Source organism: Lepidothrix coronata, unplaced genomic scaffold (assembly GCF_001604755.1).
Source record: "Lepidothrix coronata isolate B3197 unplaced genomic scaffold, Lepidothrix_coronata-1.0 Scaffold90, whole genome shotgun sequence".
Lineage (NCBI taxonomy): Eukaryota > Metazoa > Chordata > Aves > Passeriformes > Pipridae > Lepidothrix > Lepidothrix coronata.
Window position 1 is genome coordinate 457,561 of NW_016690270.1, and position 26,928 is coordinate 484,488.

At 54.8% G+C, this 26,928-nt stretch overlaps 2 protein-coding genes across 3 annotated transcripts; both read right to left on the reverse strand.

Moving 5' to 3' along the window:
• Positions 1–1,518: 1,518 nt before the first annotated feature.
• TNNT2 (troponin T2, cardiac type) lies at positions 1,519–13,213 on the reverse strand. Its single transcript, XM_017821315.1, has 17 exons — positions 13,133–13,213; positions 10,767–10,814; positions 9,816–9,826; positions 9,660–9,677; positions 8,201–8,257; positions 7,628–7,660; positions 7,010–7,045; positions 6,729–6,750; positions 5,737–5,797; positions 5,491–5,607; positions 4,787–4,864; positions 4,545–4,655; positions 4,021–4,130; positions 3,333–3,423; positions 2,879–2,919; positions 2,188–2,193; positions 1,519–1,600 (listed from the first exon to the last, which is right to left on the reverse strand). The coding sequence occupies exons 2-17, from the start codon at positions 10,802–10,804 to the stop codon at positions 1,552–1,554; spliced, it is 879 nt and encodes a 292-aa protein (XP_017676804.1). The 5' UTR covers positions 10,805–10,814; positions 13,133–13,213; the 3' UTR covers positions 1,519–1,551.
• A 501-nt stretch (positions 13,214–13,714) lies between these two features.
• LAD1 (ladinin 1) lies at positions 13,715–25,684 on the reverse strand. Of its 2 annotated transcripts, none has more exons than XM_017821311.1 (10): positions 25,250–25,684; positions 21,686–21,826; positions 19,847–20,348; positions 19,292–19,432; positions 18,511–18,560; positions 17,489–17,561; positions 16,881–17,012; positions 16,409–16,498; positions 15,163–15,240; positions 13,715–14,816 (listed from the first exon to the last, which is right to left on the reverse strand). In XM_017821311.1, exons 1-10 carry the CDS (start codon positions 25,285–25,287, stop codon positions 14,808–14,810), a joined length of 1,254 nt encoding a protein of 417 aa, XP_017676800.1. In that variant the 5' UTR covers positions 25,288–25,684; the 3' UTR covers positions 13,715–14,807. The 2 variants fall into 2 exon arrangements, with proteins under 2 accessions (XP_017676800.1, XP_017676798.1); XM_017821309.1 differs by having other exon boundaries at positions 19,292–19,435.
• Between the last annotated feature and the right edge of the window lie 1,244 nt (positions 25,685–26,928).

A 26,928-nucleotide genomic window follows, 5' to 3' on the forward strand; every position in this document is an offset into this window, starting at 1 on the left:
CGCTGTGGGAAGCAGGGAGTGCCCGGGTACCCCCGCCCTGGGCGCTGCCAGCCCCGCAGGGACGGGCAGAGCGGCTGCAGTGCCGCTGTGCGGCACCGGGCACCGGCACCAGCCTTTACCTGCCAGAAAAGTTTGGGGAATGGGCCTTCCGAGCCTGGGAAAATGAGGTGTTTTCTTTCCAAACCAGACACCGCTGTCTGTCCCGAGTGCTCCTCTCTCCATGTGTCAGGCAGGGTGGAAATGTCACTGGCTGGACCATCACTCAGCCACCTTCAGACATTTCATGTCCCAGCGCTGCCACCCTCCCCAGCTCTCCCCTTTTGTCCCAGTAAGGGATCACGTTCAGCCCTTCACACCCCATTTTTGAGGAAGTGGGCAACAGGGAGCTGGTTGTTCTCCATTTGCTGCCTCACTGACTGTGAGGCCTCCCAGAGCCTTGTTCCCCAAAACCTGATGGTCGTGTTGAATTAGGCAAAATAAATCATCCTCCAACAGGAGCTCAACCTGCAGGATAGCCCCACATCACTGGGGAGGGGAAGGGGAGGACAGGCAGCCCCAGCAAAGGGGGAGACAAAATATCTTGCTGAGGGACAAGAAGCCTTTGAAGATCCACCACCCTGTGCGTCCCTCCCTTCCTCACTGCTCTGGGAAATGCTTAATGGATACTGTTTATCAACACCATGGGCCACTTTGCCCTGTGAAATGGGCAGGGAAGGCTGGTGTCTTCAGCTGGCTTACAGTCCAGATCCACCAGGAGCACTTGGGGTTATCCAGATATGTGCCACTTCAGGCACTGCACGTGTGAACGTGCTACAGAGATGCCCACAGCCAGATGGAAGAGATCTACACCCCTAAGGCACAGATAAATGGCCTCTCCACAGTGACTTATCTCAAGGCTTCACTGGATGTTGTCAGAAACACGCAGAGGAGTCAAACCCAGTTGGTCTGGGCCCTGTAACAAGTGGTGGAAATAGGAGTAAGAATGGCCTGGAGGGTGAGTTTGTGAGTACTCCGTGGACCAAGAGACCTGGGAGCAGTGCCCCACAAGGGACTGTGGGAGATAGAGATGACCAGAGAGGAGCACAGGTACAGCAAAAGAGGGAACTAAAGTGCTAATAACTCCAGGATTGTGGATTCGATCCCCATATGGGCCATTCACTTAAGAGTTGGACTTGATGATCCTTGTGGGTCCTTCCAACTCAGAATATTCTGTGGCAATGTTATTCAGGAGGTCCTGGGTGGTTGGAGCAGGTGTGCAACCGTGCTGGTTGTGTCGAGCTCTGCTGAGACTGTCCTGTGCCTGTTCCCTCTGGGCTCAGAGCGTCGGGATAGAGACAACACCCACACCCCCTCACCGCTCTCTTTATTTACAGACACAACACCAGCTGGGGGGTGGAGATGAGAAACGGCACCTGGAGAAGCATCTGCCCCCCCAGCCCGCCCTGTACCTGCAGCCAGGGCCTCATGCAGTGGAAGGGCGGGTGGGCACGTGGTGCAGCCCTAAGGCCATGCCCCTCCCTGTGGCTCAGCCTCTTGTGCCTCCTGAGTCAGCTATTTCCACCTGCCGCCCACCATGGTCTTCCCACGGGCACCCTTTGACCTGGAAGGGAAGCAGAAGAGCACGTGCAGTACAAGGCATTAGTGACCATGACAGGAGGGGTGAGGTGGGTGCTGTCAGCAGTCCTGCAAAGGAGTGAGATACTTCCCATTGATGCTCACTGCCCTATGGGGATGAAGGTCTTCAGTGCCCTCAGGTCAAACCCTGGGGCCTGAGTCAAGTGTTTTGGGGCTCTGTAGGAACAAGCTCATGCATTTGTCAGGCATTTCTAAGGAGCCCCAATTCCCTTCCCATGTTTCTCCCCATCTAAGGGTCCTTTGGAGAAGAATTGATGAGTTGGATCTCTGGCTGCAGAGGGATAAAAACACCTGCAGAATCCTTCAGGACCCACCACATCACTCTCCTTAACCAGCTTAGGGGGACAGGCACTGCTCTGGACACAAGTCAGCAGAGAGGAGGAGGAGCAGGAGGAGGAGGCTTGGGTGGAAAGTGAAGGGCATTTCTGGCTTTGGCTGCCAATTCTTGGCACTGCCTTGTCCCTCAGCCCTGCTGCTTCCCCAATGTCCCAGTGTCCATGCAGCACACGAGCAGTGGGAGACACACAACGCTCAGAAAACACCTGTACTCACCCTTTGCTGCAGGAACAGGCCATGTTGGGGCAGAAGAGAAGAGAGAGATGGTGTAAGTGGGTGGGAGATGCTGCACCTGACATGGGGTGGGCTGCGCATCTCCCATGGGAGACAGAAAGGTTGGGATGGGGATGTGAGAGCAGCTCCTGAGAGTGGGGGTTAAACACCTTCTTCCACCCTCCTACAAAGGGTCCCCCAGTCACGTGCAGGGAACATGGATATGGGGACAGGCTCCCCTGCCCTTGCAGGGCTGCACAGCTCCCATAGCCCATGGGATTTCCCCTCCTAGACAAGCTGGGATCTCCAGCACTTTCCTGGGATGCTGGGCAGAGCCCTTGCAGGGATGGGAGTTGCTGGAAGGACCTCACAGGACACAAGGCTCCCCATGCAGAGGTGGGGTCTCCCCAGAGTCCATCCCTAGCCAGGGTCTCTGGGACAGGGGGAAGCTGGTGGTGGTAATAAGTCATGGGGTCTGTCAATGGGAGCAGAATAGCACAGACTGATATCTCTGGGCCAGACCTGCAGGTCTGTGAACATCAGGCACCAGCAGGACCAGAGGCAGGGGTGGGAGGAAGAGGAGGTGGCTCAGCGAGGGTGCGAGAGAGTGGGGAGATAGAGAGGGACAGGACTGCAGGGAGCTGGAAGGACAGGAGATGTTGAAAAGGGAGGTATAGCCTGCCCAGGGACTTACACTTTCTGGTGGTCACTGACACGGTTTCGGAGTACGTTGATCTGCAAGAAAAAATGCAGGTGGGTGATGAGGTCTGGCAAGAGGCCCCACGCCTGGCTGGGGACAAGGGTCGAGCTGAAGATGCATCACTGCTTTCTTTTTCCCAGCAGTTCTTGTGTGGGGTTTAGAATAACAGAATCCCAGAATGGTTTGAGTTGGAAGGAACCTTAAAGCTCATCTCATCCCACACCCTGCCATGGGCAGGGACATCTTCAACTAGACCAGGTTGCTCCAAGCCCCGTCCAACCTGGCCTTGAACGGGGCTGTGCTGTGCAGCAGAGCAGGAAGCCTCTTGCAGTGCCAAGCAGGAGCTGGGAGGCCAGTTGGACAACCCACCTCATCTCCCAGCTGGGGAGCAGAAGGAGCAGCCAGGAACACGGAGGGTGAACAAGTCACAGAGGACCTGGTGGCTCACCTCATATTTCTGCCGCTTGAACTTTTCCTGCAGGTCAAATTTCTCAGCCTCCAGGTCACGGATATTTTGCCATAGCTCCTTGGCCTTCTCCCTATGGGAAGAGCCAGCTGATGACAGTGCAGGAAAGGGACATGGCTCCCAGGGGACCGGGAGTGATGCCAACACCTCCCCTGCTCTGGAGGCTGCTTGTCCAGACAGGAATGTGTTACCCAGGTGGTGATGCCAGTCCCACACGTGGACCAGAGCCACGGTGGAGGTCGGTGCATAGGGGGACATGCAGGTCACACACATGTGAGAGTGGGTCCCTCAGGACGTATGTCCCACCCATGTGAGCCTGGCTCCCTTGGGACACACATGTCCCATGTGTGTGAGCCTGGCTCCCTCTGATGGCTGGTGCCACCAGCCGCAGCCTGGCTGTGGTGGCCCGGCAGAGCCATGGAGCCATGTCCCCAGAGGGGTGTCAGAGCCCATCTCCATCTGTGCCATCACCCTCTTGTCTGGGCTGCAAGCCCCAGACATTCCTTCCAAGAATGGGATCCAGCCCCAGACATCCCTTCCCAGTCCGGGATCCTGCCACAGACATCCCTTCACAGCCAGGATCGTGCTACAGACATCCCTCTCCAGCCCAGGAGGTGAGACCCAACACCAAGCTCCTGCCCTGGACATCTCTCCTGCAGCTTGTGCTCACCTCAGCTTGTCCTCACTGAGATGGTCGATGTTCAGGGGCTTCCGCCGTTCACTGAGAATCTTCTTCTTCTTCTCCCGCTCTGTTTGCTTCTTCCCACCCTTTTTCTCTGACTGAGGAAACCATCAGTTCATTGGAGGGAAGGAAATCTGCCCAGCCTTTGCTCTACTCCATCCAAAGTTCTGCCACCAAGACCCTCAGTTTTTGGGGTTCCAGAAGCACATGAGGTCTTTAAGGAAATTTTGGCAATAGTGGACGAGACACCTCTGTTCCCATCCCCATCCCTGTCCCTGTCCCTGAGGCAAGGCTGGAGCTGCCCTGGCCAGCATCTGCACAGCAAAGCTGAGCTCACAGCAGCTCTGAGCTCACTTTGGCCCCGTAACCTCTGCTGTGACCCAGAAACGGTGACCTGACTTCTGCTTTTAGAAACCACAGTCTATCAATACTGGGTGAGGTCAGCCCGTGGTGATGCCCTTCCCAGGAGCACCAGCAGCTTCATTGGCACCGCCTGGGGTAGGATTACACACCTTCTGCATGTAGCCTCCAAAATGCAGCATGTTGGAGAGAGCTTTCTTCTTCCTATCCTCCTCCTCAGCCCTCTTCCGAGCCTCCTCTTCCTCTTTGCGGGCTCTTTCTTCCTGCCAAGGTCAGGAGTGGGTCAGGAGCAGATGGAAGGACACATCATGGACTGTCTTGCACCCAGCACACAGCTCGTGCTCCCAGGCCCCCCCAGCCCATCCCGAGCCCCCCGTTCCCCAGAGACACTCACGGCCATCCGGGCCTGGCGCTCCTTCTCCCTCTCACTGCGGATCCGCTGCTGCTCCGCCCTCTCCGCTCGCCGCTTTTCCTACAGAAGGAGAGGACATTGGCTTGGGCACCCCGGGGAACCTGCATCCTCTTTGTCCCTATGGACAGATCCCTGATTCTCACAGCCCTGAGAGCCCCAAGGGTGGATCTGCTGCTCCCACATCTCCCAAGGGAATGTGTGGACAGTGACCACGAGCAAGGTGCATCGTCATAGGCACCACAGCAGATGGACCAGGGGCTTCCCAGTGACAGGACCTGAGGGAATGGCTGGAGCTGTGTCAGGGGAGGTTTAGGTTGTATCTCAGGAAAAGGTTCTTCCCCCAGAGGCTGGCTGGGCACTGAACAGGCTCCCCAGGTCAGTAGTCACAGCCCCAAGGCTGCCAGAGCTCCAGGAGCGTTTGGGCAACACTCTCGGGGACAGGGTGGGATTGTTGAGGTGTCCTGTGCAGGGCCAGGGGTTCGACTTCAATGGTTGTTGTAGGTGTCTTCCAGCTCAGGAGATTCTATGATTCTATAATTCCTGGCACTGAGGTACAAAATCTGGCTCAAATCTCAGGCTCTGTCCTGCAGGGATCTTCCTGTCAGGACTATGAGGACAGGATGGTGGCCATGTACCCACAGGGGAGGGGGTGGCTATAGTGGTGAAGGGGGAAGGTGAAGACGTACAATCCTGTCCTTGAGGGACAGGAGCTCCTCTTCCTCCTTCTTCCTGCTCTCAAAGTGGGCTTCAATGAGGGCCTGCAGTTCGTTCAGGTCCTTCTCCATGCGCTTGCGGTGAATGTCCTGCACAGGATAGAAACAGGAACACGCCCATGAGCGGAGCCTCCAGGAGCTGGGGAGCTGCTGGGCACTGTGAGGGGAGCAACGTGAGAGGATCACCCCGTGGGAATGGGAACTGAGGGCACAACTTACGTCAAAATCCAGCCTCTCACCATCTGGGATTTTGGGAGGCACCAGGTTTGGCATGAAGACCCTGCAGTGGAAGGTGAGCAGGAGGATGGTGGGCCTACAGCAGGTATCTGACCCACCCAGCCCTCCTCCCTGAGCCTTGCAGTCCCCAGGGGTGAAGAGTGATCACAGTTGCGGGTCAGGGAAGTGTAATACTTCTTGCTGGAAGTTGCCAGCTGGACAGCCTCAGAGGAAGACCTGTGGCATTCCCGGGAAGCGCTCCAAGGCGCCTGCATGGCTGGAATAACTGTGCAAGCTGCAGACAATGTGGCCACGACCCTTTGCCAGCACCCTGGGGCTGGCAGCCAACCCACTGCTCACCCAAAAGGGCACAGAGGAACCACATGCTCCAGTGTGACCTGGCACAGGGAGATGGAGACCATCCTCTCTGTGGGCTTGAGGGAGGGCAGGAGATGCTCAGTAGGGGCACACAGAGACACAAAGGGATGAAGAGATGATGGCTGAGGACAGATCTGCCTCCCACACCACAGCATTCCAGGGCTCCATGAGGACTCACAGGTTCCTGGCTGTGGTTTACAGCCCCACTCCTTTGGGCAGGTGCTCTGTCCCTGGAATGCTGGCACTCATGCTGTGGCCAGGAGCACACTGCGGAAGCCAGACCCTGGCTGTGCCATGGACTCTCTATCCCAGGCTGTGGTGCACAGATTTTTTTCCAGCTACAGGCCCACAGGGCAGCTGAACTTCTCCCAGGGAGCACACAAAATGCTTCAAAACTGCCTAAAGACTTCATCCTCAGGATCCCCTCATGCTCCATGTTTATCTGTTTCTCTCCCTTTTTCTCTCCATCTCCCAGTCCCACTGTGTTTCCATGCTCTGGAGGCCTCACTGTCCCATGCCCTTTATGGATCAGGGTGCTAAGCCCATCACATGGAGCCTCTGCCCTGGCACAGCTCCTAGCTCAGACCTTTCCCCAGAAAAAACACTCTGACACTTACTTGGGTTTTGGCTTCGATTCACCTGCAGGTCCCCAGGAGCAGGACAGAAAGACAAGGTCAGGGTCACAGAGGCATTTCCTTCACACATTGACCCAAACCCACCACCCTGAGCCGAGCTCCCCCTCTCTCCCAGCAGCACAGGCTGCACTGTGGATCATCCTCCATCAATGAGGTGTCCATCCATGTGCCAAAACCCAGGACATACTTTGGTGCTCCTGGCTGGGCAGAGCAGTTTTTGCTACCTCCTTACACAGGTGAAAGGAATGAGTGTGATACTTCACCTTCCCCAGGCTCCTGCTCTCTGTCCCCCTCTCCACCTGTGGAAAACACAGAGTCATAGAATCACAGAATATGTTGAGCTGGAAGGGAGCTATGAGGATCATCGAGTCCAACTCCTGCACAGGACACCCCAACAATCCCACCATGTCCCTGAGAGCACTGTCCAAAAAACAGCAGTGCCACCCTCTCCTTTTGTATTTTGTACTTCAAAATTGTACTTCAGTCCTTCTAGGATCCTCAGGGAAGCTGTGGCTGCCCCATCCCTGGAAGCGTTCATGGCCAGGTAGGACAGGGTTTGGAGCAGCCTGCTCTAGTGGAAGGTGTCCTGCCCAGGGCAGGAATTGGAACAGGGCTTTTCCAACCCAAATAATTTTGTGATTCTCTGGTTCTCTGATTTTGGGTGAATTTCTTTCCTAGGCAGCACACAGCCATCCCTCCTGCTGCCCCTGTTCTGCTGCAGGACAAGGCCAGGGCAGCTCTGCCCTGTTTACCACAGATTCTCTCCCTTTGGCAGAAAATGAATTCAACACCAAAAATACTGTTCCAAGGGCCCAGTATCTTGAAGGACTGGGGTCAAGACTGAAATGGGCAAAACCATCTCTCCTCTGCTCCTGCTTTACCTTCTCCTGATGCCTTTGTTTCATCTTCTTGCTCTGTTTTAAAAGAAATGGGGAGAATATGAATTAGGACAACCACAGAGGGGTCCCAGCACTCAAACCTGGGGGGACATAGCTGAGATCTGAGCCCCTCAACCAGCTGTAACAGCATGGGGTCACACATCAGGCCACCCCAAATGTTCCAAAGCTGTCCCATGAACACCAGTGCTCTTTAGACGGTGAGAGAAATCAGAGCATGACCCCTGCTCTGGAAACCCCACCTGTGGGGACCCCAGGATGGAACAGGCTTGACTCATTTTTGGCATTATTTCAGAGGGCTGGACACAAACTGATCAGCAACCAGCAGAAAACACAAACATCTTCATGCTTGCAGGGCCAAGGCAGATCAGGAAAGGGCATCTCAGCTTTGATACTCCCCTTACTGGACACCACAGATCTGGGGGAGAGCTGCCCCTCTGTTCTACTGACCCCTGTCACAGGCTGTGCTGGGACATCTCAGGCCCTTTTTGGGACTGCACTGGAGCTCCCACGGCTCCTGCCAATCCATGGGAGCTCCCTGGCAAAGCTACCACTCACCTTCTGCCTTGGTTTCGCTGGTCGTCTCCTCCACCTCCTCTACCTGTTCTTCCTGACCTGTGGGATAAAGGGCAGTGTGAGTCCAACAGCACCATTCCCTCTGGCTCCCAACACATCCTGGTATCGGGACAACTGTGTCACGGAGCCGACTGAGAGAACAGAGGAGACGCAGCCACAGGAGAGAGAAAGAGGCTCAGAAAGCAAAAGATTTTGCTCTAACCTTTACCCAAGGGCTGCTCTGTCCTCAGGCAGGGAAAAAAAAAATAAATTAATGAAATTAAAGGATCTATAGCCACTTCCTGGCTTGTCCCTCCTTCCCTCTCATGCTATCATTCCCTTACACCCCAGGAAGGGGGGGGTGATTTCCATCGCTCTCCTCTAGCCAGCGAAGCCCAGGGTTGGCTGGCACTAGAGAACCTGCCTTCGGCACCTTCACAATCTTATTTGTGACACTGTTGGAGCATTTTTCCACTGGAGGGAGCAGTGGCCCCACAAGAGTCTTCCACTGGAGTCAGAGCAATGCTGGGGCCTGCAGGTCTTGGGAAGACTTGTGGTCCCACAGCAAGACAGAAGGGAAGAAGATAGTAAAGAGAGCAAACCGTGAGTGCATTTGATCGGCAGATGTAAGAGAGAAGCCACAGACACAGGAGCAGATCCACACACAGCACAGCACAGCAGGAGAGGTGAGTGCAAGGAGCAAGAGAGAGAAGTGGAAGAATGAAAGAAAACCATTTCCTAGCCAGGGAGAGGCAAAAGACACATGACCCACGACATATTCACAGCAGCAGTGGAGAGATGAAATAAAGAAAGGTGCAATAACTACCGTCTTCTTCCTCTATCCATTCTTCCTCTTCTGGGCCAGGGAGGAGGGAAAGGAATAAGCGCAGAGTTAGTTGGAGGCCATGAAGCTGTGGAGCTCTGGTGTGCATTAGACAAGGACTAAAACACTGCAGTCGTTTCCCCTTTGTGCCTCTCTTTGCTCTTAATGCTCAGGGTGTTTTGCCTGGCAGTGCCCTGAAGCAGCAAGAGGCTCAGCAAAGCCAAGCTCCCCAGCCCAGCCCAAAAGCCCAGCTCAGCTGTGCCCCAGAGCAGCTCTGTGCACAGGGCAGTTTGTGTCTTCATCGAGCTGAGGCAGACGGAGGTTTGTGCTTGAGCATCACCGACACACATCCAGCTGAAGCTCCAGCTCCCGCTGGGTTACTGGGCTCACACCTCTGCCAATACCCGTGTCCAGCATTTCCACCCCTGTTTTTAGTCAAGGGTTCGCTTTGACAAAAGAGATCCTGGGAAAATTCAGTCTGGTTTTGGTCCTACTGATGTTTCGGGTGGAGAAATCTCGAACACGCCTTTCCTGGGCACGATTTGGCCATTGCAGCCAAGGAGTTGACCCCCACAGCCCCCTAAGCAAAGCATTGAACCCACAGCACTTGTCTCTTGGTCCTTGCAGGTAAACACCTACCTTCTTCTACATACTCCTCTTCACAGAGCACACACAGGCACGGGAGAGAGAGAAGAGAAAGAAGACGCGGTTACTGAAGTTTCTCTGATCACTTTTTGGCCTCAGGGCAGCTGCAGGTGCTCCAGGTGCAGCTGCAGATGCTCCATGTCCTCTTACCTTCCTGCTCCCTGCAAAGCACAACACAAATATCTGGAGTTACACCAATCTGCTGTAACGGGGCACGTGCATCCATCGGGAGGGGAACTTGGAATTTCCTCAAGGATGCTCCCCCTTTCTCATAGCAATGGGCAAGGACTGTTGTGTGGGTGGCTTTAAGGTGGCAGTGGGGACAGGGACAAGACCCAGGTCACTCTGCAGGCTGTGGACAGCAGGACTGACACTTTGACAGTGGTCAGAGCACACCACCAGTTTGCAGCTTGAGAAGACTGAGTGACCATGGCCTGTAATCCCAGAAACAGTCATCTCACATCCCACCTTTGCCTCAAAGTCCTTCTCTGACCTTGGGGAAGATGCACAGCCTGTTCTCAGGTGTACCCAGGGGGCAGGCTGCTGACATGTGAGTTTGTCGTGGCATTGAAACACAAGAGAAGGATGCAAATCTGCTTTTTCAGCTGGTGGATGAGAAGCAGGAGCTGTGTTCACACTGATCCCTGTAACTGTGTAGTGCAGATGTTGAGCCCCATCTCTCCAGAACACGTCTCATGGCCCAGGAACTCTCACCAGCAAAAACTCCTCTCAAATTTGGGCCTTGGGGATTGATGGTCTGGGCGTGGCAGCAGGACCCCATCGGCAACAGACTGGTGGCATCAGGTTTTCCCAGCTCTATCTCACTGATTTACACTGCAGCCTTTTTAATATATGAACCATCCCTTGTCCCATCCATGTGTGTGGATACAGCTCCTAACCCAAAACTCCTCCCTGCTGGGGGTCTGGCACTGCCAGGGCAGTGCTGTAGATGGGCACAGGTTGGGGGGTTTCATGCTGGGTGCTGGGGTGCCAGCACCCTCAAGAGCCAGTACCCTCTGAATGGCACCTCTGAGCAACACTACAACTCTGGGAAAGTGGGAATAGGGGGAAAGAAAGTGTGTTTAAAAACACACCACTTACTGCTCATATTCTTCAGTGACCTCTTCAGTGTCCGACATGCCTGGTTATCTGGCAGAGTTCAAGGCAGATTGGAAAAAGTGAGGGTTAGGAGCTGAGATAAGGACAAGCACAGTCCGTCCTCCAGTGCTGGGACACGGGCACAGAGATGTTGCATCTCTCCAAAGGACCTGGAGCTTGGAGCTGTCCCCAGCTGGGCTGTGACAGTGTTATCTTAGCAGAGATAAGGCTCCCCCCTCCCCTCCTGTCCCAGGATCACAGCTCGCCTCAAATAGGAGATTAGACACAGCCTCATGCAGCACTGATAACTCTGTCAGGAGCCATGTCCAGGGCACAGCTCCCCTCTCCTCAGCCCTCTCAGGGGGCTGTGTTTGCTCAGGGGGCAGGAAAATCACCCCTATAATGATCAGCTTGTTTTGCTTCCTATTAGCTCAGTTGAAGCTTTCAGGGACGACCTGTAATCTTGGATTTACAGCCAAGGCACAGCACAAGTCCTCAGGGAGATCTCCCAGCCCTCCAAGTGCTCTGGAAAGAGGCAACCTGGGCTCAGCAGGAGCATTTCTCTCCTGATGCTGGCTCTGGGCCTGAGGTCAGCTAAAAGGGATAATTCACAGTCTGGTTTAGCAACAGGACTAAAAACTCTGCAGCAATGGCCATGCTTATGTTCCCAGCTGTGGTCAGGAGGACTTTGCTCATCGTCCCACCTCATCTAACCTTCACCCAACACTCCACTGTGAGGTCTGCACTGACCAGCAGCATCCCTGGGCATCCTGGAGCGGCCCAGGGCATCAGCCCCATCCCCTGCCCAGCCTGTGCACTGCTCATGATCGTGCCAGACCTCAGCAGAGCTGAGATGCCTCAGGACAACACAAAGCAGCTCTAGAAATAACTTTCATGTGCTAAACCACCTGTTCCCAGAGCAACGACGCTTCACTTCTCCTGCTGCCCCGACTCTGGGAACAACTGGTCCTGACTGCATCTGTTGAGCATTTTATTACCCAGGATGGGTAGGACAGGCTTCAGGATTGCTTATTCAAGATGCTGAATCCAGAGTTGGATTCCTCAGGCATGGGAAAGGCATTACAGGAGGGGTGTTTGGGCACACCCACAGCTCCAGGGGTTGTCAAATCTCACTTCTGGGCGATGACTCACAAGGGGCTTTTGGAGACACACGAAGTCAGGACTCGAAGTCGGCCCTGTCTGCCTTGGGATCACCTCCTGCTTCTGACATTGCTCTTCTCTTTCTTCTGATGGATGTGGGGCCTGGCCCTCAGCACCCCCTCCAGCACCATCCCCTCAATTTCCACTTCCCCTCAAATATCAATTCGTGGCCCTGCTTTTCCCCCAGGCTCAGCATGGTTCTGAAACCTCAAGTTTGGCCAAATCTTTTATGTGGCCTCTAAGCACAAGGCTTCATATCATCCTCTCAAGACACAGGAGTGGAGGGCCCCTCCTGGCCATGACAGTGCAAACCTGTGAAAGTTTATTCCTACATTTCCATTCCCCTCCTATCTCATACATCACTAGATCCCACAGAGCAGAGGGAACAGCACCAAACCCAGGACTGTTATGGGAGTATACAAGAAAAAAGTGGCTCTGGGGAGTATTTATCCATCCTCTGCACAGAAACAGATAAACTTTTCCATTAAAGCTTGAAATTCTGTTTTGATAGAATTAGGAGAGCCAGCAGATATAGTACAGAGTTAAAGAGGAAACATTGCACATATTATTGACTGCAAAAAATCTCACATCATTTGCTGTGTATTAAACAACCCAGATATTCCTCCCACTCCTTAAAATCACCCTCTCCTTCAGCTCAGGGCTGGCTGGTCACACCTGTGGGGCTGAGTTAATCCGTGGTTCACAGTCTCTCCCTTCCTCCAGGCTGCCCAGACATGGAGCTCCCATTTCCCACCGTTTCTCCACTGTGGGTCATGTCACTGCTCCAGTCCTGCCTGGCAGGGTCAGACCATGCCCAGGAGCATCCCACCCCTATCCCACCCCACGGGCTGCCAGCAAGCCAGGGCCAGGCTGGCCTAACCCTCCCACAGGCATCACATCCCTTCTGTTCCCTCCAGAGACACAGGGATCAGGGATCTACGAGATTCCCCCAGAACCAGGGCAGCCAAGATCCATCTCAGCCACCTTGGCACACATCAGGGTGGTTCAAAAGGCCTTGGACAAACTGCAAACACAGCGGGCTGGAGATGGTCCTGATGCTTTTTCCATGGGAATGCCTTCATGGCAAAAACACAGCCCAGAGCAAGGGGCTGGGGAGGATCGTGAACCCCGAGCCGAATCACTTCTGGGTCTGTAAGTGCTGCCTTCTACTGAGCATCTACACCAGGAGCGGGCTGCCCCAGCCTTACCTGTGCCGCGGGAGGTCCCGGGGAGCCGAGGGGAAGCCGGCGGGTGTCTGGGAAATGCTCTTGGGGGGCAGGAGGCTTTAAGGGGGCTCCAGCGCCCACCCCGGGGCGGGCAGCGCCGGGAGGAATGTGCCCGGCGCCCAGCGAGGAATGCAACACTTGTGAGCTGCTATTTCGGCAGCCGCGGCCCCGGCCCCCTCCGCCGCTCCCCCTTCCTCCCCAGGAGCCCATATAAGCCCAAGCTATTGTGTGGCCTCAGAGATTTGCTATTTTAAACCCTCCGTACCGAGATACGTGAGTGCCCGAGGGGCTGACACAAGCCAGCCCAGCTGTCACCCAGGGCCGGGGATGCTGATAAGGCAGCGCTGCCACAAGTGGAGGAGCAGACCCTCCTTGGAACCCCCGGCCCCGGCTCACTCAGCCCCTGCACTGAGCTCGAGATGCTCTAATGAGAAGGGAAGACTCTCAGGCTGCTTTTACCCTCTCAGGACTCTTTCGTTTCAGGTTTTTCCCTATCTTCCCCTTGTCAGGAGAAGGGAAGTGAACAGTTCTCCATCCCAGCCCAGGAGGACAGGTGACCAGGAGTGTTTTAGAAAGAGCAACTTTTATTAGAAAAAAAAAAATGCACAGAGAAAACCAAGTCCTTTCCAAAGCCCAGAAAGCAAGCTCAGATCCAGGGGCAGCAGCAGAGTCCCACACCACATTCGTCACCGCAGTGGTTGCTCAAGGCACAGCCCAAGCTCATACAATGGCCCCAGCACAAGTGTTTGAGCCCTTTGCCCATGGCACCCTAAAGCCATCCTTGAGAGAGCATCCTGCATCCCTGCTGGGTGAGCTCCCAGAGCAGGATCAGGGCCTGCATAACACTGGCCAAAGGGCTCGGGGGAAGGATGAGAGGTAAATGGGGCCCAGCACAGGGTGCTCAGCTCCATGCAACCCCCAAAACAGGGCCATGGCCAGGGTCAGGGCCAGCCCACCCTCCCTGTATCACTAAATGAGAGGGGTCACTGCTTGTAGGGGCAGGGGAGGTAGGGAGAAGGACAAGTCTCTGGTTCAGCTGCAGAAGTACTGGAGGGAAGCAGCAGGGCAACCAGGTCCACCCTTCTTCCATGAGGCATCTCTGAGCAACACCAGCACTTGTGTGACTTTGCAAACACTATTTGCCTTTGGCTGGGTCCCTCTGGCAGTGACATCCTGGGATGGGGGGGGAATATCTGCCTGCCCCACCTCATCCCACACGGGCCAGGCAGAAGGGATGGACATGTCCATGGATGTGCAGCTGAAACTCCCTTGGCCAGGCAGTTTCTTGCCCTGCTGGCATCTTCCAGCTGCAAGGGACACATGTGGGCTGATCCCCTTTGCAAGGGCAGTTATGGGGCACAGGCAGAGATCAGGAGCAGAACACCAAAATGCTGTGGGAAAACAAGACAAGAGTCTGCCTTCAGCATTGCAAGGAGCCTCCAGGCCTGGACAACCCCAGGCAGGCAGTGAATGAGGACCAGGAGCACAGGGAGACTCCTCCAGCCTTCTTCCTTCCCATCCCACAAGCAGAGGAGCCCGGTGGTCCACATGGCATGGGGGACTCATGGCAGTGAGCTGTTGGACGGTTGGGTAGGGCTGGGCTTTGTTCTTCAGAGCAAACCAGTTTTTCCCAGATCATCTGATATTACAACTGCTATTATTGCAACTGGAAAAGAAAGTGAGAACCAGTGAGGCTGGGCCTGAGGCTGCAAAGCCCCCAAAGGCAGCTGCTTTAACCAGGACCTAAGAGGGGATGGGGCAGGCAGGCATCCCCTATATCCTACCACATGCCACTTCCCTTCTTCTCCCAGACCAGACTCCTTCTCACCCTTACAGATGCCTCCAGTTGTCTCCTCCTGCTGACTCCCCCAAGTCCTGGGGTCCTGATGACCCTCATGTTCCCTCTCCCCCTATAGCCTGTTTTTTTCCTGCCCTATGGGTGAGGCACCAGCAGGTAGGGCCTGGCTCTGCCCCTGGCTCGAGAGGATGCACCAGAACAGTTCTGTGTCTACCTTGGTGTCCTCAGGGCTGGCTCCAGGCTGCTTTATCCAGACATCACGCTTTGGCAGGCTGTTGATTTTCCTGATTTCCTGCAAACAGGAGAGTCATAAGTGCCATGGGAAGGTTTTCTCCATGTATCAGGTGCAGTGTTGCCTTAGTCTGACTTCAACCAAACCCTGAAGCACACACTGTTCAGGTAAAACCAGCCAGCTCTGAGATGTTGGTGGACCCTCAAAACCAAGTGCAGTTCCAGCCCACAGAGAGGAAGCAGGTGTTTTTACAGGAAAACTGATCCAGGAGCCCCAAGCTTTGCCCAGGAGTGACCCCAGAGCAAACCCTTTCCTGGCAGACACCGAGCCAGCACAGCCGCCCGGTACAGACACGTTTGGGCAGAGCTGATCTCTGCAGCTCAGCACTGGGGGTGCCCAGGCTTGCCTTCCCTGGATGTGGGGCTGGGCTGGAGCTGCCCCTCCTGGTCCTGAACCCCAGTGGGTGTAGGAGACTGCTACAAGCAGTGGCCAAACACCCCATTGCTGCAAGCAGTGATACCTGCCCAGGACTTGCTGAGCCTTTCCAAGAACAGTAAAACCACCCCGAGGCCAAAGACTCTCCTGTCTGTCTCTAGTGCATCCATATCCATGGAGCAGCCACAGGGGCAAAGTGATGACCTCTGAGGCCCCTTAGCTGGGCATTGAGCCCCCACAGCTACAAGGCACCCTATTTTGGGAGACTGGGATACACACGGGGGTGCAGATGACCCCAGATCACACATGCATCAGGACTCTCAGAGCACACAGAGGTGTCCAAGCCCCTCAGAGCCCAGTGCAAAAGGACAGAACACAGCTCAACTCCCAGTGGCCCCTGGACCAGAGCTAGTCCTCCAGACACTGGTAGAGATGGGATCATGCTGGGGTGACCTCTTTCACAGGTGACAGGGTCAGGTACCCCATATGTCCTGGGATGCACACCCAGCTGGCACCTGCTCCCTCCTCACCTCACCAAAGGTTGGAATCAGCTGTCTCAGGCATTTGGGGCTTGGGGCCAGGGCACAGCAACAATTAGAGCCTCGATACCTCATCGTTGTGGCCTTGCAGCACTCAGACCTCCAAACCTGGCTAAACTCCTCTCAAACCCTTTAATGGGTTCAGCCAAGACTTCATCAACCCTTCAAGCCCCACCACCCCAGATGCAGGACCTTGTCCTGCCAGGCTGCCTGGCCTCAGGGCTCTCACCCGAGGAGCTGGCACAAGCTGGTACCTTGCTATTGTCCTCCTTGGCAGGCTCCTGAGCTCGGCTGATCCACAGATTAATGCGAGATGTCACTGATCCTGGGATCTTCAGGTTGTCCTACAGCACAGAAAGGGACACCAGGGTTACAGCACCAGCTCTCCCACTGCACGAATGTAACCCAGGACAGTCCCCAGGGCACGGGGAGACTGAGCAAAGCTGCAACAGGCAGAGACCAGCCCACATGCTGGCTCCATCCCAGCTCCTCAAATACCAGCACATCGACAGGAACCCACACACTGACTGAGGAGTTTCGGTGCCCAAGCCCAGCCCTGCCTGGCACCATTCAACAGGCACCCAACTCCCACCAAACCGCGTCCCGGCAGCAGCCCGCCAGGCTGTGCGTTGGTATGCAAAGAGGAAAATTTGCCCAAAAAGCTAGTGCCTGCCCTGGCACAGGGCGCTGCCGGGAGGTCCTGGCTCGGGCAGCTCCCGCCCTTACCTTCCTGACGGCCAGAGGCTCCGCCTTGCTGGGAGCGCTCGCCTCGAAGAAGCTGCGCTTGCTGGCCACCCCCTCCGAGGACAGCAGGCGGCTCTTCTGGACAGGTACGGAGGATTTCACCCCCTCCGAGCGCTGGGAAGAGAGAGGGGCGTCAGCGGGGCCGTGCTGCACCCCAAGGGGTAAAAAGCAACGTCCTGCTTCTGGCTGACACCCTGAGCCCCTTGGGGTCTGCTCCTTCCCTTCCCGTCACCAGCTCACAGACTTGCCCCACTGCCTCCCCCCAGCAGGACTGTGCAGACCCTTCCCAAGGCAAGCAGCAACCTGGTCTAGTGGGAGGTGTCCCTGCCCACGGCTGGGGGTTGGAACGAGATGATTCTTAAGGTCCCTTCCCACTCAAACCGTTCTGTGGTTCTATCAGTTCAAACATCTCTGCTCCTAAACCCTGAGGCCAATTCCTTTTTCTGCCTGGGACCATCTTCTTCAACCCCATTAGCTCTGGTGTTCAGTGTAGCTCAGTCCTTCCCCTCCTCACTCAGCTACAGGCCACCTCTCTCTCTTCCTGCACGTCCCTCCCGCCCCAGCCAGGCTATGCCCAGTGGTTTTGGTACCTGCACGGCTGAGTTGTACTTTTCCAGCTTCTCCCCAATGGTGCTGCTGCTAGCTGGGATCCTCAGACTCGCACTGGTGAAGAAGAGGGAAGATTTGAACACAGCCCCCTCAGGATCTCCTGGACTCAGCTCGTGGTCCTGGGGGACTGCACTTGGCAGGAGAAGACCCCATCCCACCCAGGCACTCCTGCATCCATCTGCCAAGTGAACCCAGGCAACTCATTCCCTGCTGGTGGCCAAGATCTCTGGGTCTCACTGTCTTACTTGGGCCACACTGTACATTGAAATGCATCTCTGAGCTCCTCAACTTGCCCTGCATCCCTGAATAGACCACTGCCAGCTCTGAACTGCATCCTCCTTGATACCAGTCTGGGTTGGCCTACAGCACAGGAGCAAGCCCAGGTGTCCATACACCCACTCCCCTGCCCTGCATTCAGGAGAGGGCATCCTATCAGCTCCCTGTGTTCACATCTGAGCTCTCAGTTCCTCCAGTTTTTAAGCCACCTGGCCAAACCTTCCCATGGAGATGTGGAAGATGCCTTGGTCTGTCCACCAAAGCCAGGTCATGTTTCTCGTGGACCTGCAGGGGTGTTTTGATATCCCCACGGATGGGACCCTGTTGTGGTGCTGCACCACTCAACACAACCCCTCCTGTGCAGACATGAGCGATGACAGGAAACTACAATACCCAAGAGACAGCAGGGCCTTGCTGGGGGGAAGCTGGAGAAACCTGGGCTAGTGGAAGATATCCCTACCATGGCAGGGGGGTAGAACCAGATCTTTAAGGTCCCTTCCAGCCTAAAGCAGTCTGTGATTCCGTGATCTTGTACAGATGCAAGCTGCACACTGGACATTGTCCTGTCCTCTGCCTGGTCAGCCAGGCACCCGGGACCTGTTCGAGGGCACTCACTAACTCCCAGGTCCCATCACCTCCTCCTCCTCCCTTGGAAAACGAAGGAGGACAATTCCTGCCCAGCAAGACCAAAGTACCATGACCCCCTTGTCATGGTGGAGGTGCTGACCTCCTTGTGAGAGGGCTTTGGCTTTCTTCTTTCTGCTTTCTTGACATGATCTGGAAGACACAAGGAGAGGAGACACCAGAGCCAGCTTTGGTTATCAGAGAGACACATGGGACAAACTATCTCTGCTATCTCCCCCAGTTCCAAGCAAGCTCCATTTGCACCCACACCAGAGCTTATCTCCTATCTCAAAGCTCCCCAGACTAAAGATGCTTTGTAGCGATAACAGTTTTATTCCCAACAAAGCCGCATGAAAGTCAATTAAGCACAGCCAGACAGCCCTGATCCACAGCAGGGAGGGTCTCAACAGTTCTTGGGTTTTCCCAGCCTCTCCAACCACTTTATTCCACAGATCTTTTTTGGAGGGCAGAAACTGAATATATTCTCAGAGTTGTAACAAGGGGCGAGAAGGGAGATGGGTTTTATTTTTATCCTGTGCTTTCAGATAAGACTAGAAAGGCTGGAAGGTGGATGGTAATTCCTGTGACTCTGGAAATTCTGAGGACAACGAGCTCCCTGTTTTCTCATCACTTCCCATAAATTTTCTGGCCAGCACAAAGCATATGAACGTGGGCATGTTCATCATCACAGGTCAGACACAGAGAATGGAAATGAAGGGAAGACTGAAGCAGAACTGCAATGCCCAGCCCAAGGGTGGATTTTGAACACACTTTTGGGAACAGGCTCTGCCAACATAATCCAGAGGCCAAAGCAACCCTTCCTTCCTCCCTCCCATCCTCCACTGCTTCAATGAGGTTCTTTCACCACTTGCTTCAGCTCTTACTCGAAAGGAGACAGTTCTTGGGCTGGTTCGTCTGATGGAGCTGCTGTAGGTGACATGAGTTGGAGAAGGGTCTGGCTTTTCTGCAGGTTCATCTTGTGTGGGAGACAGTTGTATAACCTGCTTTGAGGGATTCCTGGATGGCTGCTGAGGAAAAAGCAGACATCAGATGCATCCCTGCAGAGTCTGCAGAGAAGGCTGAGGTGCAGAGAACAGCCATGGTGGGAACTGGTTTGGAGGCAGGACTTTGAGATTTAAATCCTGCAAACTCTGGCTGCCTCACTTGGATATGCAAAGCCCCAAACATCTCTTCAGTGAAACCGTGATGTCAGTAGGGGCTTGCTGGACATGTTGATCAGAACAGTGCAGGCAAGGGAGGGCAGGAGGTGATGGGACCCTGTCCACCACCTCGTGGTTTGCAGCTCTCAGAAAAACTTTCCCCAAAATCCCTCAGGTCCCATTTCCCTCCTGGTACTTTTGGGCTCTCCCTCTCTGCTGTCCTTCCCGCGCCCAGGACCCCACACCCCAAGGCTCGATGCTTTGTCCATTCCTGCTCACCTGCTGCTCCAGAGGGGAGGTCACCACCGAGGTTGTTTTCTCCTCTGTGCTGCGGCTTCCCTGCCTGGTCAGGATCTTCACCTCCCGGAGCCGGCAGCCCCCCACCTCCGGCGGCTGCTGCAGCTCCCTCAGCTCCTTCCTCTGCTCCCCCCGAGGAGTCCCCACACCTTGTTCTTCTTTGTCGCGGAGCCGTCCCCTCCCCACCGCCTTCGTCTCCAAGACAGGCTCCAGGTTCTGGTCTCCTGGTGGGTCCCCTCTGCCCTTGGCTGCATCCTGATCCCGCTCTCCCGCCCAGATGCTCTCCTGCCTCACGCATGGCTGTGTCCCTGCCTCCGTGTGGCTTTCTCCCAGCCCTGGCTCCTTTTGCTCTTTCTTCTGCTTCAGTTTTTCAGAGACAGGTGGCAGGCACCTTGTCCGTCTCCCTTGTTGTGTCTTCAGCACCTCCGAGAGCTTCCGCTCCTCCCCGTCCTCTGGAGACACTGGTTTCACCAGGGACTGAGGTCTAGAGACAGAGACAAAATTGGGAGGCAAACCTCAGCACCCTGGGGCCAGAGGGATGGCTTTTATGCTGGCAGTGAGACAAAAGGCTCTGAGGGGGGGACATAAAAGTCCCACCACCGTCCTGGAGTCCCCCAGTCAGACCAGGTCTTGCAGCCATACTCATCCCCAGCACCCCAGCCTGGCTCTCCAAGAACAAGATTGGATTGAAAGTCTTTTTTTTTTTCCCCTCTTTGTGTCAGAGATTAAGCATTTCTGCAGCCTCATCACAGAACACCAGCATCTGCCAAGTCCTGTGCCAAGGAGGTGTGGGCTCAGGGCACTGTGCTGGGTCTGCTGATGGATGAGAAGTGTGTCAGCGGCTCTTCACTGGACTGGGAAAAATATCCCAGTATGTTTAAGCATGAAGAGTTGGTTGGAAGTCAGTCTGGTCTGGCAGGGTCCAACCACAGTCCCAACACAACCTGTGAAACAGCTGTTTCCCCTCCTTCACAAACCAACAAAGAGGCCCAAGGTCTGGGAAGAGGCAGAAGGACACCTGGCCAAGGCCATGGAGATGGAATCCACAAGGGCTTGGGAAGGAGATAGGATAATAATTGCCCTCCTCCTGAATTGCAATAACCACATGGGCAGACTGTGCCAGCACCAGGGAAGGGGGACTTGTCCTACCCACCTGGTTCATATTAGTCATGTCCAGCCCCTATCCAACCCAGATCCAACCCCAACACCCCAACTCCATCCTGTCTGAAACACACAGAAACACTCTGCAGCATGAGTCTCTGTGGACAAAACCCATCTAAATACTGGACATTTCCAGGTTCAGTTCAGAGCATTTGTCATGTTGTGTAGGGACAGCCTGGTCCCAGAGCACCTCCCTGCATCCAGGGACTTTGGGAGCCCCACTGGAAAGCCCTTGGGTCACCTCCCCACAGCAGCAAAGGTCACACTGTTGTGTGAACTGCAAGGTTCAGAGAAGGAGGACACACAAGCTCTGATGCTCTGCTCACCTGCTCTGCAGAAGTGGGAACCTGCCCCACCAGGGCAGGGCCAGCACCCACCTGAGCTCAGCCTTAGCCCCAGCCCTCACCACGGCACACCAGCTCCCTGTGCCATGGGACATGTTGAGGCCCATGACTGAGCCCACCAGAGATCTCCCCCTCTTTACTCCTCCTGTGGAGCCCATCCTTCTGCCCAAAGGACTCCAGCTCATCCCACAGCTCAGCCCACCCTCATCCAGGAGAGACTCGCACCAACTGCAGCAGCAGGTTGAGAAAAACAAGTTAGCAAGATGTGAGCTGTCAGCATCAGGAGCAAGACTGATGCCAGCAGGACCCCACACACCTGCTGGAAGCTGGACTGGGGTCTTTCCCAGGGCTAGGAGGCTCTTCATCCGTCGATGTGGAGGACAGCAGGTTCCGGTGCCTTCGCCGGCGCTCCCTTTGCTGCTCTTCTTCATCCTCGAGGGTTCTCTGCCTGGCCAGGCTGTTTAGGATGAAACATAAGGAGGTGGCGAGGCTGTGTCCTGCATGAGGAGCCTGCAGCCCTGGTGCCACACAAGAAAGGAAACTGAAACACGCTGGGCAAGGCCCAGGGGATGACAGAAGTTGCCCTGCACAGGGCTGGAGGAGAGGGAGGCCAACAAGAGCCAAGTGTAGCAAAGTGCTCTCACTCCACCAAGCTCATGCAGGCATTTCCCACCAAAAGCACTTGACTTTACAACTCCTAATTTCTCCTGTTGGAGGGAGCACTCATTCAAAAGGAATCCCTACGTTAAGCAACCTTCTGGAGGAAGGATATTGAACCTGTAACTTAGCAAGACCTGGACCCAAGAGCCACCACACAGACCTCAACCACATGAACTGGAAGGGTAACCACTAGTGGCAGAAGATTTTAGCCCGCAAGCAAGTTGTAGTGATGGCAATTTAATTTTTATAGAGGAAAAAGCCTCAGATGCAAAAGCACAAATGCTGAAGGCAACCACTGAGATGCTGTGCCTGGGAATAGGGCTGGCAGGAACTCCTCTTCCTCCCTGCGTGTGGCTGGACTGGGTATTGTTTACAATCACAAATTGTACCAAAAAGACATGGTTAATAATCATCTTTGAACACTTTATACTGCAAAAGCCAAATGCGTGTGGGTTTAAAACATGTCATCCTGAATAAAAAGGTGTCTGGAAAACACCACCTTTCCTGTCTTTTCTCTGTGCTAAACCTTCCCACCCTCTGTGCCAGTGCATGAACTGTGTTGGAAAACATTTTTATTGGCTAGATTGAGCTTTTCACAACAGCGTTCATGCACCTCGAGCACCTCAATCAGCCTCAAAGAGATGCAGGGAACACCATGGAGCTCCCAGCATGCCAACAGCCTGCTGGGGCAGAGCCTTCTCCGCACAGGGTCCATCCCAGAGCCTCATCCCATCTCTGTCCCTGGCATTCCAGTGTCATCCAGGCTCAGGGTGCACTGTGGATTTGACTTTTAAGAAGGTGAAATTCAGCAGCATCCACGCCCACAGGACGGCGAGCCCCGCTGTGAACAGGGTGACTCTCGGTGGTTACGAGTTACTGTGTAATCAGAGCTGGGTCATAAATTAAACCACATTGCCCCCCGCAACTATTTGTGGCTTCTGTTCTTCCCAGTCAAGGCAGGCGGGGGAGCTCAGCAGGGCCAGCAAAGCGGAACGGAGAGCAAGGAGGGGCAGGTCCTGGCTGGGGACAGGGCAGTGAGAACAGCCTGAAGTTATGTCAGGGCAGGTTTAGGTTGGATCTTAGAAAAAGGTTCTTCCCCCAGAGGGTGGTCGGGCACTGAACAGGCTCCCCAGGGCAGTGGTCGCAGCACCGAGGCTGCCAGAGCTCAAGAAGCTTTTGGACAGTGCTCTCAGGGACAGGGTGTGACTCTTGGGGATGATCCTGTGCAGGGCTAAGGGTTGGATTCTTGTGGGTCCTTCCAGCTGAGCAGATTCTGTGATTCTGTAATGCTGGGGGGGTGATGCCCTTCCCTCCCACTGCCCCCATCACTCCCTACACCCCCAAGCACCCTGCACACCCCAACACTCACTGCTGGGGAGCTCCAGGTGGTCCCTAATGTCATGCTTGGCCTCGGGAGAGACAGGGATGGAAAAGGCTGGGATGTGCCCTTGGGGAGCTGATGAGCATCCCCAGGTGGGGACACCTCCTCTGTGCTCCCCTCCCTGGGCTGCCCCTGACCCTGAGTGCACAGCCCGGAGGGGCTGGGAAGGCAGCACAGCCGTGTTTGCTGTCCCAGTGCAGCAATCCCTGCACACACATTCCCACCTGGAAAGGCTGGCAGGTACACGGGCACACACACGTGCCAGTGCCTCTGCTCAGCACTCCAGTCCCTCAAGCAGTGACAGCACAGAGCACTAATGTCGGTTTAAATCCACGTGACAGCCAGTTACTTCTTTGTTTTTACGCACAGACAGGCTCCTTCAAAATGAAAATGGGATTTTCCTGCCTTGGCTCTTCCCTCCTTGGCTCTTTCTGAGGCAGCACGTAACCTCCACATGCAGCTTCTCGTTATTTCTAATTAAGCAATCCACCCATTAGGCGATGGATTTGCTTCGCCAACCTTTCCCTCCTCTTTTCAAAGGGGGATTTATTTTTCGCTGTCTTACCTTTTTTAATCTCAAAGAGATGAGTAAAAAATTTGGCAAGTGTCCCTGCCTTGTCCTCTCCTGTTAATCATTAGTGCAGAGATTTCTGACATTTCTGCTGTTTCAGTGCTGCCTCATCTAATGAGAGCACAGGAAGTGCCTTCTGGGTTGTGAAACATGCAGGGTGCAGGACCCCACTGGGCTTGTGGCTGGGCAGGTCTGTGGCTCAGAGGAGGTGGATCTAGATGGGGCTGGAATGCCCTCTGGAATCCATCCCATTCATGAAAGGGCAGGGTGTGAGCTGGCAACCTCTGAGCAGGGGGGGGGTCTCAATTAGATATAAGGACATTTCTCACAATGAGGATGGTGAAGCCCTGGCACAGAGAAAGGTGTGGCTGCCCCATCCCTGGAAGTGTACAAGGCCGTGTTGGATGGGGCTTGTAGCAGCCTGGTCCAGTGGAAGGTGTCCCTGCCCATGGCAGGGGGTGGAACAAGATGAGTTTTGAGTCCCTTCCAACCCAAACCAGTTGGGATTCCCCTTTCTTACACAAACTACCGGGGTTTGCAATTAAGTCTCAGAGCCATCACATCAACTTAAACCAGGATTTCTTCTCTGATTTGTGAGAGATTTTTGTGTTTGAGTCTCCATCACTCCACCTGCACTTGGCTGGCAGTGCTGCCCTGGGGTCTGCAGGAGGTCAGGAGTTATCCCCAGCTTTGTGTGAGCCCCTGACTCATCCCATGATGCCCAGGAGTCTCACTCACCCCGGCTCCTATTGGAGCCAATAATCTCTCCTTAGGAAAGGCTGCAAGGATGGCTCAGCGACTGCCGCTGAATCAGGGCTTGCTCAGCACCAGATGGGCAGGGGCAGAGCCAGGACACACACCCAGCAGCTGTATGGGCATGGGGTGAGTGTAAAACCCCCCAGCCATCTCCAGAGCAAGCCTGGAGACACAGCCCAGCCAGACTATGCCCCAAAGAAAGGCAAATCAGACCAAAAATATATCCCACACAGAGTGAAAATGCATTTCGAGGGTAATTTTCCTATGCAATGCTCAGCTTCCCCCGGCAGCAGAAACAAAAATGCCTCTGATCTTGCCCACCCACAAGAAACCCCAGCAGTGCTGAGCTCTCCATGGGGCTGGCAACACCTCTGCAAACAACACCGCCAGGGTGGCTGCCCCTCTTCCCATCCTCCCCAACACCCCTTTGTCCAGCTGGCCGTGCAGCAGCCCACCCTCACCCCCTGCCTCCCACCCGTGGGAAGGGTTAAGCATTAAACCACGGCACCTACCTGGAGAGATCAGACCAATTCCTCCTGCTAAAAGACATTCCTGCTTCCCGGGAGTTTCAGAGAGCCCCCAAAACTTGCGCACGCATGGAGGCCAAGGTGCCGTTTGATCAGACTCTGCCCCCTGAGGAGGGAGGGAAGAACTCCCTCGCAAGGTTATTTCCCTGTGCACCTTTACCCTGCCTGCCACCAGTTTACACCACGCTGCATCACATGGTTCCTTATCTACCTTGACGGAGGCAAGGCTGTAATTTGTCTACCAGCGGCGCGGAGCGAAAGACGCCCAGCCCAGAAGTGCCACGCAAAAAACAGCTCCCTCCTCGCTTCCTGCCGTGCCAGGCTCCGAGCAGAGATCCCCGCTCGGGGCTCGATCCATCCAGGTCTCCCAGGGTTTCGGAGACAACTCCCTGCGGAGAACCTGTTCTACCAGCCGCCCTCCACCAGTCAACAACTCCTCCAGCACCGGTGGAGGAGGTGAATTACCTTGGGCTGAGTGGGAGGAGGCTGGCTCCCAGGGATCCAAAACAGTCATTAAAACACCTCTGACTGGGTGCAGCCCAGCGCTTTCCAAAGAGCATGGGAGGGTTCCCTGCTCCTTCCAGCCCTTTTCCAGATATCTTGGATCGAGCTGTCATGGCCTCCCCACTGTTACGAGCTCTCCTGCAGTAGAGAACACTCACAAAGTCTCAGAGGAAGGGGCTGAAGCACGGGGGGATCGAATTTTTGGGTGCTAAAGCCCTGTGCCAGAGAGGAGCTGTGTGCCCAGGCTCATCTCATGCTTGGACCCAGCCCACCACACCCATCATCCCCTCTGGACTTGCCCTGAGACCCCCATCCCCCCACACTTACACAGGGCAACACCCGCCTTCCAAGGGCAGGGGGGAAGGCAAGAGGGGACTGTCTTACTGGGGGGACGGGGTGATTGACTTATTGGGGTGACAGGGGGTCCAGGCACAGCAGAGGCAGGTCCCAGCCTGGTTTTTACCAGGGTCCAACCCAAGCACACAGCATGGCCAGGACCCTGTGCTCCCACTGCTGCAGGAAATGTCATCCAGGACCCCCTGAGTACATCTTCAGTCTCTAAACCCAGGGAGATCCATCTCTTCGCCAGCCCGAGGAACTGGTTGTAAGGCTGGGCTTGCCCTGCACGCCTCCAGCCCACAGGGGTGTGACCGTGGCCTGAGCAACTATTTTAATCAAAGGTTCCTGATTAAAATCCCATTTCTAAAAGATAACCCTGTCAAATGAGCCATCCACTCCGAGCAGGGCTTGTTCTCTGTCTTTCTTTCTTCTTGCAGCAACTGCTTGTCTTTCAAATGTTTTCATACGTACAGAAAATTCCATGAGTTGTGGCATAAAGGGGAAAAAAATTACTTAAATGACCTCGCAAGCATCCTGCTAATTGCTAACAAACTATATATAGCAGTGGAGCATCACTGAGCTACTATAAAGCAATAAAGCATTCTGATTAATGCATGGCAAGCACTGCGCTTGCAAAACTCATTGCCAAAGGATAGCACTGGAGCACAGGATTTAGCAGGATTTTCAAAAGGATTAGACTGAACGTGGCAGTGAAAGAACACCCCCAGCCAGGATCTCCACAGCAAAGGAATATAAAACCTCACAGTTTGTGATTCCCCATATTAATAAGATGGAGCAATTCTAGACGGACATTTAGTGTC

Excerpts from the sequence above, each read along its gene's own strand:
- TNNT2 (XM_017821315.1), bottom strand. The coding sequence starts at position 10,804 with ATGTCGGACACTGAAGAGGTCACTGAAGAATATGAGCA. Across the intron at positions 6,751-7,009 it reads AGAGCAGGAGCCTGGGGAAG|GTGAATCGAAGCCAAAACCC; the intron begins GTGAAGTATCAC and ends GGGGACCTGCAG. Across the intron at positions 4,656-4,786 it reads AGCGCCAGGCCCGGATGGCC|GAAGAAAGAGCCCGCAAAGA; the intron begins GTGAGTGTCTCT and ends TGACCTTGGCAG.
- LAD1 (XM_017821309.1), bottom strand. The coding sequence starts at position 25,287 with ATGTCTTTTAGCAGGAGGAATTGGTCTGATCTCTCCAG. Across the intron at positions 20,349-21,685 it reads CCCAGTCCAGCTTCCAGCAG|ACCTCAGTCCCTGGTGAAAC; the intron begins GTGTGTGGGGTC and ends CTCTGTCTCTAG. Across the intron at positions 17,562-18,510 it reads CAAAGCCCTCTCACAAGGAG|TGCGAGTCTGAGGATCCCAG; the intron begins GTCAGCACCTCC and ends CTTCTTCACCAG.